We start from the raw sequence: 19,907 nt of genomic DNA, 5'->3' as shown, positions 1-19,907 counted from the left end.
ATGGAAAATGACAATAAAGAAATGGAGGGTTCTGGTGTAGAGCCAAAGAAAGTCACTGAACCTGGAGGTACAGAATCAACGAGGATGGGAACAGAAGTATCTGTTACAAATGAAATGGTAAGTCAAAATGGTCGAAACCCACCATATGATCTGGACGACATAAAACCACCCCTCATCGATACCTCTTCAGGTTGGTATATTTCGTTATGAAACAAAATTACTCCGGTGATTTACTGTCCTTTCTAGATGTTGTGAGATTGTAGGAGTGTGTTTTGTGTGTGCTGGTAGTACTGTATGTGTGTGTGGATACTGCTTTACTGTATGGTTGTATATGTGATCATCACAGGAAATTTTTATCAAAAAACATTAAAATCCAAATGCAGACAGTATATCAATAATAGAGTCATTTTTTTTTAGATCGCATTAGAGTACTCAGATTACTTTTTTGATGTAACGAGTAATCTAACGCGTTAGGTCCGCCATTTGAGTACTCAGTTATTTAGTTATATTTTCAAAAATATCATCTGTTATTCCAGATGAGCTCAATCCATGAGCCAGACAGCAGTGATTCTGTTTTTGTAATTCTGTGTGTGTGAAAATCGTCCTGCAAGCCCCGCCCCAATAACCCGCCCCCCACAGTTATTCCTGCTGGTTTACCTCTATTACGGTGCGGTTTGACTCGCGGTGAGAAGCGGTGTTAGGCACCGTAAAATGCCGCAAGTGACTGCCTGACGTTCCGCGAAGTTCTGCAAGGTCTTAGTACAGTGGAACCTCGGATTACGAGTAACGCGGTTCACGAGTGTTCCGGAAGACGAACAAAGATTGTTAATACATTTTAACTTAAAAAACGAGCGTTGTCGTGGTTTACGAGCACCGAGTATCATGTATAACGCATGCGCTTCTTGTTTTGACACAGAGCGTCGCGTCATCACAACTGAGCCAACGGTTTTTCTCTCTGCAGAGTGTGTGTGTGTGTTATGTGTGTGCGCGCATAATTTGACACTGCACCTGTTCAAACACAAACACACACACTCTCTTTCTCTCTTGCCTTTACTGTGTCAGTGTTTGAGTGTGTGTGTTGTGTGTGTGTTTTTCTTTCTCTTGCACTGCAGAGTGTGTGTGTGTTATGTGTATGCGCACGTAATTTGACACCGTGCCGGTTCACACTCTTTTTCTCTGTCTCTCTCTCTCTCTCTCTCTCGCCTTTAATGTGTTTGTGTGAGTGTGTGTGTGTGAAACAGAGAGGGGGTGCTTCACTCACACACAACCGGCACGGTGTCAAATTACGCTCGCGCACACACATAACACACACTCAGCAGCGCAGGAGAGAGAAAAACACACACACAGCGCCTGTGCGCATAAATGGAAACACTTATCTGTTGAGATTTATTTTTACTTTTTTAAGGTAACATGCAGGTTAATTTGTTTTATTTTTACTTTATATTATGTGTTAATTATTTTTATGTGTTTATTTTTTTAGGCCGTGGAATGAATAATTTTAATTTCCATTATTTCTTATGGGAAAAAGTGCTTTGATTTACGAGTGTTTTGGAATACGAACCTGCTTCCGGAACGAATTATGCTCGCAATCCGAGGTTCCACTGTATTAGTATTTAACAGATTATGGGCCAAACAAGTGATGATGGTAGAATAATTATAAAGGTCTTGACTAAAATCACAAAGGAGTTTTTATTTTCTGCAATGGAAAAGTACTCAAACTAGTTACTTTTATCAGAAAGTAACACTGTAATGTACTGGATTACTTTTTAATGACAGTAATTTTTGTAATGTAATTAGTTATTTTAAAAAGTAACGTCCCCCACCACTAAGAATGAGTCAGTAGCATTTTTTTTATATGTTTAAAAGTTGAGGAGGGAAAATTATCTGCACATCAGGAATGTACTGTACAGTATGTGCACTGAATAGATCTTGCAGAACCTGATCTGATATACTCGAGTATAACAAGGACCTTACATTACACTCTCTTTGAATCTACTGTCGAATCTACAGTATTTTTGACTTTCACACCGTTCCTCATGGTTCACTTTCTTTTGGTGCAGTTTGGTGCAAAAATTAAATTTGACCTGAGAATGTGCAAGATATTAGTTCAGTATTTTTAACAGCCTTTTATTTATTCAGTCATTTATGTATTTACAATGAATAAAATAAATATTTGAACTTCATTGATGTCTCATGTTTGAAACTTTTTCTCTGTGATATCAAATTTGAAATACAGTTGTGAGAATATTCTCTTTGAGTGGAAAGTCCTTATTTTACAAGTTGTTGCTAATTTTATGCCACAGGTTCTACTCAACTGAGGTGTCACATTCTATTATTATTATTATTATTTACAGTATTTTTGCAATTGATTTACAGTACTTGTATATAAAACACTAAACATTCAAAACTGCAAGGTTGTTGGATTGTTGTTTGTCAGCTGCTGGTTTATGCAAGCAAAATATGACAAAGTTCATTTTAATATTTAAAACTTTTAAAAAGCTACTGAATTCTTAATACATTAATTAAACTCATTGCCCCATTGTTACAGTTATATCTGGGTTTCAAATTCCCTGAAACGCTTGTATACGAGATGCTAATTTCAGTGCTCATATTCAGCCGGTCGATTCATATTGCGTAACTCAATGCCAAAAATTTACCAATACCAATTAGTGATTGTAATTTCCTTTTATGCTCCTTCTCTCTCTCTCTCTCTCTCTCTCTCTCTCCCTCTCTGAGTTTGTGTGTGTACGTGTCTACATAATATTACTTTTTCAATGTCTAACAGGTGCCACCGGACATAGAAGAATTGGGGCTTTAAAAATGAAATCTAACACTCAAACAGCGATGTCAGGCATCTCGTCCCCTACAGCTATGACTGCAGTGAGTGTCACTAATTTTCCTTGGCTGAATTAATTGAATTGAATTGAATTGAATTAAATTCATTCAATCATTCTCAGGCACCTCGAAAATACTCCATGCTACTGTCTAATGAAGCAAAGAAGGAGATGGTTAAACAGGCTAAAGCTTTGAAGGAAGAGCGCAGAGCTACGCTAGACATCAGACACAAGTATCTCATTGTAAAGCTTGCAGACACGATTAGCCTGGGGGAGATGGAAGTGGAAGAGGCCCTGATTTCTGACGATAAGGTGGGATGAACACGGTTCCTTGCCATGTGAAATAAGAGAATTAGTGCAATAACGTGTTGTATTCTTACAGTTCAGCATGATCGAGGACTTCTTTTCAGCCCATGGATCCAAGAGACTCCTTTTCTACTATCAAGAAGTGCAGCTGGTAAGTCATTTATTTTCTACTCTTACATACTGAAGCATTTTAACGAATTAAAACGGAACCTAATGTGTGTTTTGTTTCAGTCTCCCCATGGAAACGTTTTGCCCTGGATGGACTCCCAGACTGCAGCACCTGGCCAGAAAAGATTGTTTATTACTACTGGTACTGCAGAGGTCAGGAAAGAGAAACTCTTTGTTTGTGGTTAACGAAATGGGAAAATATAACATGTCCTGCTGTTCAAATGTGCACTTGCATCAGCATCAGTGGAGCGTTAATGCAAATCGTCCACTGTAAATCCAAATTTCCACTCTCTACTTTAAAGTTTTTGGGAAAGAAAAAATGTCTAAACGTTTAATATCCCTTATGTGGTGTTCATAGGTCTCATAAGACTACTGGACATATGTGTATAAATTAAAGAAAGGCTTTTGTCTGTACAAACCTTAGGTACTTGCCTGTTAAACCTGCACCATACTGTAAATTAAATCAAAATGTTGAGGTTATGAGCAGTTATCTACCAGATTATGAACCTCAAGTTTTGACAGAGTACTGTGCATGCGTCAAACTGTGGGCGCGTCTTAAATCAACCGATGGACAGAATTTAACGAAACTTTTGAGTACTTGGATATCTGCCTGAAGTTTAACCTAAGTGTTACCCTAAGTGTCAAGTAAAAGCCAGATTTAATAATCGACTTTAAAATAAGCTATACTGGTAGACTACTTTCTCACTGCAACAAAAAAAAAAAACCCTGCACCAATAGATATTAATTAGAAAAGCTAAACTAAATATTTTAACTATGAATATTTTTACGTACTATTTTGACTCATGACATAACAGCGCTGAAGTGGTATAAGTGATTTTTAATGTACTGGAATATTTTTTTATCTAATCTACTACTCTGTGATTTACTCTTCAATTATTTATAGCTTTAACCTTTTAAGTATTTCTACAAACACTTTTCCCATCAATGATGGGTACTTTGATGTGAAATTTTAGTAAAACCATAAAAAAAAAAATCTCGCATTTTTGTTGGATTCTGTTGGCTAGTTTTGTGGTACGAATTGTAACATGATGTCCATCAGTGCTCTTTTTTCTACTCTGTTTAATTTATTTTTGTTCAGCTTAACTATTACTTCCATTTATTTTATTTTTTTTGTGTTACAAAATTTATTTTAATTTGACTCCTTATATGTAGTGTTACAGCGTTATATGTGTTTGAGTAAAGTCTGGCATCTCTTGAAGTGATATTGATTTTGCTAATAGCTCATTTTTGCAATACAGAAGTTTTACCAGATTTGGTTTTACATAATCCCATAGTGTAAATCCTTTAAATGTTAAAAAAAACTCAAAGCATTATGTTTTGTCTTTCAAATGCATGTACCAAATTAATACACTGTGCATCCTAAAAAAGTTATATTGTAGAAAAGTGTTTTTAAAATTTTCTTTTTATTATTATATAAAAATTTCATTTCAAGCTTAAGGTTATTACTTCTATTTAGAGAGTACAGGGTAAATACTTTGTATCTCTCGATCTACTTAAGTACATGTAACCCCAATCATGGAGTGGCTGGAGTCAGTCCATTAAGAGGCACCATGTACAGAGGTCTTCAGGAAATGGGGGCATTTCTATTATCAATCCCTTCCAAGACCAGAGACAACATCAGAAGCGTCGTACCTGGTCATCTTGCACTGAAAAAAGAACTGGATTGTTGCTCAGTGGTTCTCTCCACACATGAAAGCAAATTTGGGATTTCACATGGAAACCAAGGTCACAGTCTGGAGGAAGAGTGGAGAGGCACAGAATCCAAGTTACTTGAAGTCCAGTGTGAGGTTTCCACAGTTGGTGATTTGGGTTCCATGTCATCTGCTTGTGTTGGTCCAACATGACATTGGATGCTGATTTCCTTTTCCTGTTTTAATTTCATTTCCACCACTTACTGGTTTGCTAACCATGATATTACTCTGCTTGACTGGCCAGCCCACTCAACCTGACCTGAAGGAGACAGAGAATCCTCAATTCCATGCCACATTTATGCCATAACTTATGCCAAAGGATCTCTCTCCAAGTATTAAGTGCATACATTAAACTTTTTTTTTTTTTTTTTTAAGTTGGACATTTTTGTATTGTAAATGCTTTTTTTTGGGGGTTGGTGATTTTCATGAGCTGTATTTCATAATCACCAAAAATAAATAAATGCAAATTCACTTTGCATGTAATGAATTTAGAATATTTAGAATAGTTTTTTGCTCTTTTTGGAGGAAAAACAAATTCCACATTATTCTCATTTTTAGGTGCACTGTATATATTGCTTAGCTGTTTCATTGCAAAAACATTGAACAATCTGTACTTACTGTAGCTTTAGAAACTAGATACTAATAATTCTGTCACTATTTGTACTGTGTTGTTGCTATGGGGCGTTTGTCATCTCTAACAATGGCTTAACATCTCCTGCAGAGACTGAATGGCGCTTGTTTATTTTTTCTCCGAAACACGGACAAGGCCATAACAACTGCTAATGTATCACAGGTCAGTGGGACCATAACGGCAATTTAATTTTATTAATATGAAAAGCTTCTTTAGTATTATGTTATTTAACTCATATTCACTTTGCAGGAGGTGAATTTTGGGATGCTTGATTGCACCAATGGAAACTTTTTACAGAGTCTGGAAAGGTTTTTTACTCAAGTCACTTATCCTGCACTCAGGTCACATGAGGTATTTAATACACAATAATATTCTCAAGTCATATGAATCATATGCAGACGCTTATGAGCTTAGAATTTCCCAGAATTACAGAAATTATTTTCTTCAATTCTGTTTCCCTTTGGGTCAGTGATGAATATATAAGAATATATTATTTAAAGTTTTACTAATTGTTGTTTGAATTGATCCTCTGTGGCAGGACTGGGGAGTCGTGAAAGAGGGTCAGAGAGACTCTTTTGTCCAGGACTTCCTGCTCTCCATTGACAAGTTCATCTGCAGTTTATCCTCAGCCAGGAAAAACTTAGAGAACAAGTTTCAGCTTGAAAGAATTACATGTGCTCCAGAACTCAGTCACCTTCAGGAACCAGCAGATTTCAGCAATGCAGGTTAAGAAAAGACCCAATAATCAGACTATTGTGTAAAAGTTTGCTGAAAATATTGTGAATTTTTTTCATTTCCAAGAGAGACTGTGTTAACATCTTTTCAATTAAAAAAAGAAAGCTTGCTAGGAATAGCATGCAATTGTAACAATATCAATATTTTGATATGTATTTATATATTATAAATTGTATATTTATAACATGTAATTTACTATATATATATATATATATATATATATATATATATATATATATATATATATATATATAGTAAATTACAACAATAAAACAATAAAAAGGGTAATTGGTGTGCACTTCATGTACAATTGCAATTGCATGTTATTCCTAGCAAGTAACTCTGAGCTGGTAGAAAGGCTGGAGTTGGTGCTCCTGTGTTGGACGAAACAGATAGAGCAGGTGCTCACTGAAAGCGAACAAATGAGAAAAGAAGCGGATAACATTGGGCCTTCGGTGGAACTGGAGCACTGGAAAAAACAAATGATGATCTTTAACAGGTAGGTGTCCAGAGTTAGCTTTTAAAAATGTTTTTTCCATTTGTTTGTTTGACTCTGGGCAGCCCGGTGGCATAGTGGTTAGCACTGTGGTCTTGCACCTCCAGAGTCCTGCCTTTGGGTCTGTGGGTGTGGGTTTAAAGTCTATGATCAATAGTTCAACATCTCAGGGACCTTCCACCATTACAGAATTTGGTCACGAATTGGTGTGAGCTTAAGATAGTATAAAATTATAGAGATGTATCTTCAGAATAAAGAATGTAGATTATAAAATATGTAAAATTAGTTTAGACATAAATGTAACGATGAAGTATCTTGCTCCACCTATATAAAATCTTTTCATGCCACCTCACTGCTTTTTTTCTCTCATGTCAAAAATGAGACCATCGTGAAAATGAATGAGGAGGAGTAAGAGGAAAGGGGAGCTTAATCGGTTTGTAGTGGCTCTATGATATCAGGGACTTGCAGAGAGGGAAGAGAGAGGTGGCCTATCCTAATGTACATGTCATGATAGGAAGAAACCTTAAAAGGAATCAGACACAACAGGGAACTCATCCTAATTCATGGTATCATGACCATATATCAGCCCCTGGTATACCTGTGTGAAAACCTAAGAAAGCACCTTTTTTTATTATTATTTCTTTTAGACACCACCAATTTAGGGAGGTCAGTCACTACCCATCACTTTAGTCAGACCAGTCAGAGGTGGAGCAAATTATTACAGATTTCTCTGATTCCTCAAAACATATTGACTGGTCATTATTGACCCTGAAGCCAACGTGAGGACTGAGGTATTAAAAATAATCAGCTGTATTCACTATAAAAAAGAAAGCCACTGAAATAAGTTAAAGATTTATACAGATTAATTTACTTATAAAGCATGGTGTAGCAACAACACTGTGCGAAAGTGAGTATTTATCCTGGTGTTAATGCATTTCATGTCTAAAAGTACACTGTGATTTGGATCTGGCTGCATTGGGAGACGCAGCCTTCTTTGACGTTTCTTTCCTCTCAATGAACTGTGATAGGGTGTAGAGTGAAGGGGCATTGCGAATTGTCTGTAAAATGACTGACACAAGACCTGTCCAAAATTTCCAGCCTTTTCAGACCCCTAATACATACAAACTACAGCCATGGCTTAAACCCATGTTTGTGAAAATCTTCTCTCCCTGTCCTCTTTCCGAGGTTATTCTTCCATCAACATACCTTTTTACTTCAATTAAAGCATCTTTTAATATTTAGTGGTAAAATTTTTTAAATATTAGTATTATACAAGATAATACTATGATGGGTTATAAATGAACCCATAGCAGATTTTTAAAAGATCTGCTTGACATCTTATTTAACATTAATAGTTTATTTTGTCTTGACAGTGTTTTGGATGAAATGAAGCAGCCGGAGGTTAAGAAAGTTATGGGAGTTCTGCAGGTGGCAAGGTCAAAGGCTCTGAATAAATGGAAAGAAATGGTTTGTTTACATACCATCATCATTGGACAAAGACAGATTGTGTATTTTAAAACGTAAATGTGAACAGAATTGAAGGCGTTGTTTTTTGTTTGTTTATTCTTTTTTAGGATGAAAATGTCACGTTTGTGGCTAATGAGGCCAAGGATAATGTGAAATATCTATACACCTTAGAAAAATTCTTCAAGGCACTGGGAAAATGTACCCCGGTATGTATGAAATCTGTGAATCCCTCCTGACAGTATTAACATGTACTGTAAATAAAACTACTGATTTAAATAAATTTGATAATTCTTTAAGATTATTTCATGCATAAATAAAGTGCATTCAGTGAAGAACATTAATTTTAGTAGGAGATAAAAAACTTGTGTGATGTGGCAACTCAGTTACAGAAGGTACAAAAATAAAATACAGTAACTAATACTAAAGACTTTTACATGAATTTCTTCCTGTGTGTTGTGGGAATTCAACACACCAAACAGTGGTTTAGTGACAGCCTGCAGTCTTTTTAAAAGAGTAAAATGTATAGAATAAAAAGTCTTTTTTTCTGAGAACTGATTCATTAAAAAAGAGAAAATAAATGTAGATTTCTAAATCCCCCTTTTTTTTTGTTGAACTTCCATTTCCTGTTTTGTGTGGTCATGAATTTAACAATTCGCCCCTTGTTTGTTGCCGCACCTCATGAATGTACATCCGGCCGTAGGGTCTTAACCTGTCTATTCCCAGTTGTACTGTATATTTTTAATGTGATGATTTTTGTGTAAAATACCGTTGTGGGTTTTTAGACATTTATTTTGACATTCCTCGTGTCTGTTTTTTTTTTTTTTTTTTTTAGACGAATATGTTGGCACACATACCAAGTCTACTGAACAGCATTCTATTAATCCAAAATGTGTCTTATTCCTACAATACCTCTGAGCATATGACCTCCATCTTTGTGAAGGTCACTAATCAAATGGTCAGCACTTGTAAGGAATACCTTTCTCAAGGAGTGACCAAATTTTGGGACTTAGACAGGTAAATACCACTTTTTTTTTTTTCCCTACACAAGTAAGATTAGGATTTTGGTGCTTTCATAATCCACTATATAAACAAAAGTATGTGGACACCTGGCTGTCAAACCTATTTGGGGTTTTTAAGCATCTTAGAGATGGAATTGTTTAGCTTTTTTTTATAACATTCTTTTGAAAAAATCGTAGCTTGATTTTCAAATGAGGCTTTGGGGATGTGTGCTCTTTCAGTTATAAGAGCATTGGTAAAACTGGGACCTCGTCTTGGGTGAGAATGCGTAAAACATTGTTTTAAAACACAGGAATTCTGTTGATCGCAGAGGTGTTTAATGAGGTTGAGGTCACAATGTCCAAATGGAATTGTTGACAATTATGTAAGCTTTTAGCTTTGTGGTCTTGGGAAGGCCTACAAATAGCATTGAGGGTCAGGTGTCCATATATCTTTAATCATGTAGGTAATTCTTTATGACCTTCATATTTTTGTAAGTACAATGTGCATGTAATTGTTTAAGATTAATTTGCTTCTTACAGAAAAGAAATGCTGACGAGAATCAGTGAATGTTTGCAGCTAAACCAGCAATATCGGCGGTGCTTCCAAAAAATATGGGAAGACCTCCAACAGAACCCCACCAAACAAAAGTTTGAATTTAGGTATACAACACTTAAAGCTACACTAGCTATTTTTGCATATTCTGGAGGCTTCTGAAAGCATTCCCAACCACTTTAGGTGCAGCCTATTATACTGTTTTACAAAATTATCTTTTCGAAATGTTTTACGTTTTGGCCATCACTTGCCGGGTTAACAACGACCGCCACCGGTGCTGTTGACCTATAGGGTGCTGGTGGAAATTGGGCTACTATTGGTCGAAAAAGGAGAGAAGGAAGGCGTGTTCGAAAGCAGAGAAAGAAAAGGAAAGGCAAGAGTTTAGGAGTAATAGTAGGGACTTTGAATGTTGGGACTACGACAGGGAAGTCAAGAGAGTTGGTTGATATGATGCAGAGAAGGAAGGTGGATATACTGTGCATCCAGGAGACCAGGTGGAAAGGTAGCAGGGCTAGAAGCTTAGGATCAGGGTTCAAATTGTTTTACCATGGTGTGGATAGGAAAAGAAATGGAGTAGGAGTTATCCTAAAAGAGGAGTTTGTTAGCAATGTTCTAGAGGTGAAAAGAGTATCAGACAGGTTAATGAGTATGAAGCTGGATATTAAATGGGTGATGTTAAATGTTGTTAGTGGTTATGCCCCACAGGTAGGATGTGAGTTAGAAGAGAAGGAGACATTCTGGAGTGAGTTAGATGAAGTGATGCAAAGAATCCCCAGAGGTAAGAGAGTGGTGATTGGTGCAAACGTCAATGGGCATGTTGGGGAAGAGAACAGAGATGATGAAAATGTGATGGGCAGGTTTGGTCTTCAGGACAGGACTGTAAAAGGACAGATGGTGGTGGACTTTACAAAGAGGATGGAAATGGCAGTAGTGAATACTTTCTTCCAGAAAAGGCAGGAACATAGAGTGACATACAGTATAAGAGTGAAGGCAGAAGCACTCAGGTAGACTACATCTTGTGTCAATGTTGTAATCTGAAAGAAATTAGAGACTGCAAAGTGTTGGTAGGGGAGAGTGTAGCCAGACAACACGGGGAATGGTGGTGTGTAAAATAACCCTGGTGGTGAGGAAGGTGAAGGTAAAGAGGACAAAGGCAGAGCAGAGGACAAAGTGGTGGAAGCTGAGAAAGGAAGAATGTTGTGTAGTCTTCAGGGAGGAGTTGAGACAGGCTATGGGGGGTCAGGAGGTGCTTTCAGTTGACTGGACAACTACAGCCAATATGATCAGGGAGACAGGTAGGGAGGGTACTTGATGTATCATCAGGTAAGGCAAAAGTGGACAAGGAGACTTAGTGGTGGAACAAGGAAGTCCAGGAGTGTATACAGGGAAAGAGGCTAGCTAAGAAGAAGTGGTCTGAGAGGACTGAAGAGAGTAGAAAGAAGTACAGGGAGATGCAGCGTAAGGTGAAGGTAGAGGTGGCAAAGGCCAACGAAGAGCATACTGTATGAGGACTTGATATGCTAGATTGGATAGTTAGGAGGGTGAGGTGGATCTGTACAGGTTGGCGAGGCAGAAAGATAGAGATGGGAAGGATGTGCAGCAGGTTAGAGTGATTAAAGATAGAGATGGAAATGTACTGACAGATGCCAGGAGGGTAATGGGAAGATGGAAAGAGTACTTTAAAGAGTTGATAAATGAGGAAAATGAAAGAGAACAAAGAGCAGAAGAGGTGACTGTTGTGGAGCAGGAGGTAGCAAATATTAGTAAAAGTGAGGTGAGAAGGGCGTTGAAGAGGATGAAGAGTGGAAAGGCTGTTGGTCCTGATGACATACCTGTGGAGGTATGGAAGTGCTTAGGAGAGGTGGCAGTAGAGTTTCTAACTAGTTTGTTTAACAAGATCTTGGAGAGTGAGAGGATTCCAGAAGAATGGAGGAGAAGTGTATTGGTGCCGATTTTAAAGAACAAGGGAGATGTGCAGAGACATGTTCAGAGGACATGTTCAGAGGAGAGATGGTGAATATATTGGTAGAAGGATGCTGAGGTTTGAACTGCCATGCAGGATGTCTAGAGGAAGACCAAAGAGGCGATTTATGGATGCAGTGAGAGAGGACATGAAGTTAGTTGGTGTGAGAGAAGAGGATGCAGGGGATAGGGTTAGATGGAGGCAGAAGATTCGCTGTGGCGACCCCTTAAAGGGAACAGCCGAAAGACAAAGAAGAAGACACTTTTTGAAAATGTATTAAAAATTAAATTTAATAAAAAACTTTAATGAATTTAAATGAAGAGCTAATTTAACAACTAATTTAGTACTAAGGCCCTTTATTCAGCAACCTACATTTATCCTATTATATTCAATTTATGTGTATAGCGCGTTTAACAATTGTCATTGTCACAAAGCAGCTTTACACAGTCAAAAGAATTATTTAGGTTTGTATGGAATGTGAGTGTGCATGAATCAAAATGGTCAGATAGTTCCTGGTGAGCAAGCCGAGAGCTGCAGTGGCAAGGAAAAACTCCCTGAGATAGTAATAGGAAGAAACCTTGAGAGGAACCAGACTCAACAGGGAACCCAACCCTCATTTGGGTGAAACAGAAAGCAGGAATTGATCTGCATTCATACTGTGTGTTAGGTGGCAGGCAGTTCAGCTGTAACAGTTGATGTTAACATGGAGTCCAGGTAGTTATTGTATAATATGTTCCAGTCCTAAACTATTGAGCAACTGCAGCCAATTCAAGTCCTCAGAGAAACAGCTGTCATGTGACGAGATCTCCAACCAGAAGCGTGGCCAGGATGAGTCAGACAGATCCAGAGGGCAGATTGAGTCTGGATCACTGGCAGCTCATGAACGACATGAGTAGCTCGACAGAGAGAGGGGGGGGAGAGAGGGAAGAGAAAGAAGGGGAGAGAGAACAGGAGAGGGGAGAGCAGAAGAGGAGAGATAACAGGTATGGTCGCAGTCACATAATGTATAATGTGAATATATATTTAGTGAAAAGTGCAAGCAGAGACTCAGGCAGGACTAACTATGACAACATAACTAAAAGGGAGAGCCAGAAGGAAACACAGACATGTAAAGCAAACAATCACCTCACCATCAACAAACCTGAGTGATCAATGAGAATGGGGAAGACAGCATCTACACATACCAGTTTACCTAATACCCTATGTCCATGAGAACCCCCAGATCTGCTCCTTTACCCAAGACAAATCTATTTATAAAAATGCTTGATTAAATAAATACGTTTTAAACCTAAACTTAAACACTGAGACTGTGTCTGAGTCCCGAACACTATTAGGAAGCCTATTCCATAACTTTTGTAAGAAAAAGCTCTGCCCCCAGCTGTAGTTTTTGAAATATGTGGTACTGACAAGCAGCCTGCATCCTTTGATCGAAGTAGGCATGGCGGATCGTAAGACACTAGCAGTTCACTCAGATACTGTGGCGCGAGTGTATTTTAAAATCAATGCGAAATTTCACAGGGAGCCAATGAAGTGAAGATAAGATTTGAAGTGAGAGGTTTGATGTGCTCGTATCTTCTGGTTCTAGTAAGTACTCTCGCTGCTGCATTCTGGACTAGCTGAAGCTTGTGTATGCACCCAGTTGAACAACCAGTAAGGCATTACAATAGTCCAACCGAGAGGTGATAAAAGCATACTAAGTACCAAGTATAAAAGCATACTAAGTACCTAAGTACTTGGTACTTAGCATACTTAGTACCAAGTACCAAGTACCCTCCTACCTTATTTTCTGCATCGTTTAGCGACAATATATTTTTTATCTTGGCAATATTTCTGAGGTGAAAGAATGCTATCCTGGTAATATTATCTACATGAGCTTTAAATGAAAGGCTGGAATCTATAATCACACCGAGGTCTTTTACTGTTGCACTTGATGGAACAGAAAGGCCATCTAAAGTTGCAGTGTGATCCGAAATCTTACTTCTAGCTGTGTGTGGTCCCATGACTAAAACTTAAGCAGAAGGAAGTTAATTAGCATCCAATCTCTTATGTCCTGCACACATTGCTCAACTTTATTAAGCTGTTTTTTTTTCATCTGGTTTTGCTGAGACATATAACTGTGTGTCGTCAGCATAACAATGAAAACTAATACCATGCTTACGGATTATGTTGCCCAGAGGAAGCATGTAAAGGGAAAAAAGCAGTGGGCCTAAAACTGAACCTTGTGGAACACCAAACTCCACTAAAGAACATGCAGAATAATCACCGTTTAAGTCTACATACTGATAACGATCGGTCAAGTAGGATCTGAGCCAGGAGAGGGCGGTTTCCTTAATTCGTACTAGATTTTCTAATCTGTGAAGAAAAATACTATGATCAATGGTGTCAAAAGCTGAACTGAGGTCGAGTAATACAAGCATAGTTACACAACCCTTATCAGAGGCCAATAGGAGGTAATTTACTACTTTAACGAGTGCTGTCTCTGTACTGTGATGAGGCCTAAATCCTGACTGATACAGTTCCTGTATGCTATTTCTGTGTAGATATGAGCATAGCTGCTCCGCTACTATCTTTTCCAGAATTTTAGAGATGAAGGGGAGGTTTGATATTGGCCTGTAATTAGACAGCTGACAGGGGTCGAGCTCAGGTTCCTTAATTAGCGGTTTAATAACTGCTAATGTAAAAGATTTTGGAACATACCCAATGCTGAGTGAGGAATTAATTACTGTCGCCTCATATCACTACCTCCGGTGTGTGTGTGGAGTTTGCCTGTTGGTGGCGTGAGGTTGTGTACCTCAGCAAAGTATCTTCCTTCTATAGCAACGACCACTGGTGTGAAGTCGGTGTGGTGTAAATTGTTTAATCATATCCTACTATGTTCTTTTAGCAATGATGGTTTAAAATAACAGTAATTAATAAAATTACAGTCTGTATTATATATTTCGCTATGTTTCATTAAACATGTAATGAAAATACAATAATTTTATTTGATATAGTTATCTACAATAATAATAATAATTTTTTGGGCAGTGACAATTATGTCTTCGGAAAATTTGATACATTCTGCAAACGCCTGGAGAATATTGCAGACTTGACTACGACTCTAGAAACTCTATCAGCTTTGCAGTTAATTAAATTGGAAGGCATTGAAAAAGTACATGTACGCTTTCAAACTATTATAAACAACATCAAGTCGAAAACATACAATATGCTGGATCAGCGCAAAACGGAGGTATGACATAGAAGTTATTCCAGATGTTATTTCTTTATTATTACATTCCAAATGTTGTTATTTCTATATTATTATATTTTTCTGTGCATGTCATGCAATGTGATATTTCTCTCGCAGTTCGACAGTGACTATGCAGAGTTTAAGGGCCAAATACAAGGCTTGTATCAATGTCTTTATACACTACTGGATACCTTCTTTCAACAGCCACATCCTGTAAGGGTTTTTTTAACATCTCCTGATTTAGATTCTGTTGTATCCTCCCATTAATGTGATATCATTATTTTTGTTTATTTCAATTAAAAAAATACAATATATTACAAAAAGTTCAGTTGCAGTGAAGGGAAATCAAAAGGCTACAACATACAAAGACTTTCTAGACAATTAGTTGCATCAAGCGTGTGGAGAAGGCTCACATACAGGTGTGATGGTAAGGTGGACACAAACTTTTGCCTGTATAGTTTAAAGAATCTTAAAAGAGCTCTTTTTCCTCAAGCATACTGTAGTGCGAGCATGATGCTGGCAGCAGTGAGGTGTGTGACTTAATGGGACAAAAAACCCTGTTGGTTTTTCTAATTTGTCTCCCGTGAGGCTTTAAATGAATCACAAGCAACAGTAGTGAGAAAGGAGAACTTTTCGTTCGTCGAAATTTACTGCACACTTGAAATTTTGTCTTCTGTTTCTTCGAAATAAAAGACAAAATGTTTGTTGTCTTACTCTGGAGGTGAGATATAGCCGAAAATAGTTTAACCTTTACACCCCATAAAACGCATTAAATCAAATCATTTAGAAACTCTGACCATCAGTCCTTTATAGTAATGGAGTCGGTTAGGGAGCATCTAAAAAGTGCATGAACTGGCCAACTAGGTAAGACCCTAAATTTGTCTACATTACAAGATATCTAATGCATTAGGTTTTTTTGGGGGCATCACTTCATGGACTTCCCTCCTTAATTTGATGTGCCCATAGGAAATATTCTATAACTGGACTCATCCACCCACATGACCATCTTTCACTGCCCCAAAGTCTAGTCTTTATGCTCCCTGGCAAATTGAAGCCTTTTTCTATTTACCTTAAATAGCAAGTTAAGATAAATTAAAATTGCTTTTACCCCTTTATTACACACAGCAACACGGTTTGGTTATTTGTAAAAAAAAATAAAAATAAAAAAATAAACAAATCCCTCCACAAAGTTAACAGGTCACTTTTATATGCGTTAATAAAGCACTGCTCAGTTTCTAACCTGATTATAGTAATTTTAAGATTTGTATATTTTAATATTCAGTTATTATTTTAAAGACATATAGATATCAGTGCAATTTTCCTTAATTTAAAAGCTTTCCTTAATTTTCAGACAGAGCAAAAGCTTCATCTGTTGCTAAAGTTTGAGAATACAGTGGGGAAGCAGATGGACCTTAGTAATAAGTATGCAGTAGTTTTGCAGCATTTTGTCAGTGACTTAGAGCAAGTTCGAAAGGTGTACAAAAACAACAAAGACAACCCTCCCATGTTGAGAATTCTGCCTCCTGTAAGTGGAAACTGAACTATCTTGTTTTTTTAATGCCATGCTATTATTATTATTATTATTATTATTATTATTATTATTATTATTATACTTTTTACCAATATGTGTATAAAATATGTTTATTGCAACTACTGTTCACTTTGTTTAGGTGGCTGGGAAAATAATATGGTCACGTCATCTATTCAGAAAACTCGAGATGCCAATGGAAATACTAAAAAGAAAAATGGATATTTTAATGGTAATTTTTATAACACTTCGTTCTGACTGAGCAATCACTTTTGACCACTGTATCAATAATCTATAAAGAAAATGTATTGTTGTGGTTAGAAATTTCTAAAACATTCATCAAAAACACGAAATATTGGGCTTTTGCTGATTTAACTTGTAAGGACTTTCCTAGAGTTATTTACTTTTCCTATAGTTTTCATAATTTAGTGTCTGTTTGTTTATATTTTATAATTATTATTATTTGCACTTGTGCCTCAAATCGTGAAAGACCTGGTCTTTTTCTGGGGAACAATAATTGTACAACCTGCATCTTTAATAAAAGAAAACACCAACAATTTTAAGGACATAAGATATGACAAAGAGCATAGTAGATTTGCACAAATCATGAATGTTTATTTGATCCATTTGTCAACACCTGCTGAGTTTAAACTGTTGTAGTACAAGTACAAGTTATTGGGAGGTGTAGGTACTTTCCCAAGATTTGGAAGAAGCCACAACTGTCACCATTGGCTAACAAATATTGGTTCAGATGATCACTGCCAACCCAGGAACCAAGTCACAGGCCTGTTATGAAGTGAAAGCTGCCAGAACACCAGTGTCAATGCCACACAAACAGGTTATACAGTATATTGCCATAGAATTCTTTAAGTTTTCAACTGACCACATGGACAAAGAAAAAAGCCTTCTGGGGGAAGGCTCAAATATATGAAAAAATTAAATGATATGAATTAAAATGAGCTATTCAATCCTAAGAACATGGTACAACATTTGGGCAAGGTGGTGGTAGCATCTTCGCTTTGGATCTGTTTTGCTGTCAGTGGACCTGGTTTATTGTACAGAATGGATGAAATAATGGAGAAGGAGGACTACCATAGACTTTTTCAGGAAAACCTCATAGTCATTAGCTAGACTAAAAAAAAATCTGACTGTTTCATTGCTGGTTGTGAAATTGATAAAACAGGCTAACTTTAAGCTTTTGGAGCCTCAACCCTATCACACATTTGTGTACTGAGCAGGTTTATGTCAGACAACCAACAAATTTAGTTGTACTGGATCAGTTCTGTTAAGGAGAGTGATTAAATATGTAACCAAAATACTAACAAAAGCATCTGCTAAAGGTAAAACTTTTAGAGACGAGTAACCAAATATTAGATAGGTGATATATACAGTATCTTTTTAAGCCAACTCTATATTCATACTTTTGAATCTGTGTTGATTTTAGAAAATCTAAAGCAAATTAAAACATGCGCACCAAATTATTGCGGTTTTCATATACAGTGGAACCTTGGATTATGAGCATAATTCTTTCTGGAAGTGGGCTCGTATTCCAAAACACTCATAAGAATTACAATTTCCCTATAGGAAATTATGAAAACTCTAATTATTTGTTTCACTGCCCAAAATAAATACTTAAAAAGAATAAATACAATATGTAAAATAAAATAAAAAAAATTAACCTGCACTTTACCTTTAAAAGGACGATTGGCGTCAAAACAAGAAGCGCATGTGTGCTATATGATACTCGGTTCTCGTAAACCAAGACTTGCTCGTTTTTTAAGTCAAAACATATTAAAAATCTTTGCTCGTCTTGGGGAACATTTGCAAACCACATTACTCGCAATCTGAGGTTCCACAAATTTTTTTGACAAAAAACATCCGTAAGTGAAGATGTTTTTATGACCTAAAAAACAAATATAGTTCAATATTTATTAATGTTCTTTCTTACTTCCAGTAAATAAACAAAAACACTCACTAAAATGTCACTAGGCCTCTGTGAGAACACAGATTTAGTCATTATACCGTGCAGTCATCCGTTTGCTTTAATTAATTATGATAGCGCTTAAGGCTGAAATACTTTCTGAAAGGATTTAATGAATAAAACTAAACTGCCTGTTTCTTGTGTTAGACTCCTGAGGGTAAGAAGGTTATACATATGTATAACAAACTGGCAGCAGTCCTGTTGGAGTATGAGCTGTTGTATCACAGAGCCTGGGTCAGTGCAGTGGAACGTGGACAGCAAGGTCTCAACGCCTCGCTTCTCATCAGGCACCCACAAACTAAGGTATTTACTTAAGCTAAATAAATTAATATTATTATAATTAATTATAAATAATTTAAGCATTAGGTTGTTTGCAATCATGCGACTATATACAGTATGACACATACGATCCCTCTGGAGGGCAGGAAGTAAAAAACTGAATGTATGAAATAGGATAAAGTGAAATTACGGTGGATAACGTAATGGATGCCCAAGACTATAGCAACTTGTAATTCGACTGACCATATTTAATACTGCAACATTAGCTCTAAAAGCACGGACAACTTCCATTTTAAGGATTTACATGGAATTAAACACTTACATACTTCATTATGTTTCCGCAGGTTGGACAGTAAGTTTTTTGTATGCCGTAATATAGTTCGTTTTTGGCAAACAAAGAGAACATTTAGGATTAGATGTTATTTTTTTCTTTAGAAAATTAAAACATGGTTTCTACATAGATCTAAAACTGAGGAACCGTCTTCTTCTTACATTCTGCCATCAACTTATTGGTGTTAAAAAAATACTGAGAATCTTTGATGAAAAGTGATTATTGCTAGGCTGTTTGTCACCTGCGAAAAAAACAAAACAAAAACTATAATCCCCTGACTTTCAAGGCTGCTTCATAGCAACAAGTAATGAGGACCTTGCTAGAAATGTAATATTGTCTTTCAAAGCTAGCTAAGTAAAAAAAAGAAAACTTAATTTTCTTAAAAGTAGTTAGTCAGAAATTGTATTAAATACCGCATTCAGGTAAAGGGTACTAACCAAGTTACTGACCACACTGATAATGCTCCATGTTTTGATCATACATAACATATTATACAATGCTACCTGCTACATAACCTGTCTCAGATAAATGTTCTGTCTGTCTGGTTGTCCAAACATATTATATCGCAGCATCACACAAAACTGGACAGAATTTAATGAAACTTTCGAGGTACTTAGATATCTGCCTAAAGTTTAACCTGCACCATAAGTAAATGTAAACAAACACAAACACCTGCACCAATAGATATTAATCAGA

At 36.8% G+C, this 19,907-nt stretch overlaps 1 protein-coding gene across 1 annotated transcript in view; it reads left to right on the top strand.

Moving 5' to 3' along the window:
* Window positions 1–19,907, top strand: part of dnah5l (dynein, axonemal, heavy chain 5 like) — an 87,194-nt gene continuing 67,287 nt past the window's right edge. Inside the window, exons 1-18 of the mRNA XM_053494473.1 lie at window positions 1–190; window positions 2,786–2,880; window positions 2,958–3,146; window positions 3,217–3,291; window positions 3,372–3,461; window positions 5,742–5,813; window positions 5,901–6,002; window positions 6,190–6,376; window positions 6,720–6,885; window positions 8,256–8,349; window positions 8,457–8,555; window positions 9,182–9,363; window positions 9,888–10,007; window positions 14,891–15,092; window positions 15,210–15,305; window positions 16,444–16,617; window positions 16,763–16,852; window positions 18,749–18,904. Coding sequence (XP_053350448.1) covers window positions 1–190; window positions 2,786–2,880; window positions 2,958–3,146; window positions 3,217–3,291; window positions 3,372–3,461; window positions 5,742–5,813; window positions 5,901–6,002; window positions 6,190–6,376; window positions 6,720–6,885; window positions 8,256–8,349; window positions 8,457–8,555; window positions 9,182–9,363; window positions 9,888–10,007; window positions 14,891–15,092; window positions 15,210–15,305; window positions 16,444–16,617; window positions 16,763–16,852; window positions 18,749–18,904 — 2,379 coding nt within the window. The remainder of the gene's footprint in view (window positions 191–2,785; window positions 2,881–2,957; window positions 3,147–3,216; window positions 3,292–3,371; window positions 3,462–5,741; window positions 5,814–5,900; window positions 6,003–6,189; window positions 6,377–6,719; window positions 6,886–8,255; window positions 8,350–8,456; window positions 8,556–9,181; window positions 9,364–9,887; window positions 10,008–14,890; window positions 15,093–15,209; window positions 15,306–16,443; window positions 16,618–16,762; window positions 16,853–18,748; window positions 18,905–19,907) is intronic.

Source organism: Clarias gariepinus, chromosome 4, assembly GCF_024256425.1.
Source record: "Clarias gariepinus isolate MV-2021 ecotype Netherlands chromosome 4, CGAR_prim_01v2, whole genome shotgun sequence".
Classification (NCBI taxonomy): domain Eukaryota; kingdom Metazoa; phylum Chordata; class Actinopteri; order Siluriformes; family Clariidae; genus Clarias; species Clarias gariepinus.
Note: the sequence above shows the minus strand (reverse complement) of the source record. Positions and strands in the feature narration are given on the sequence as shown.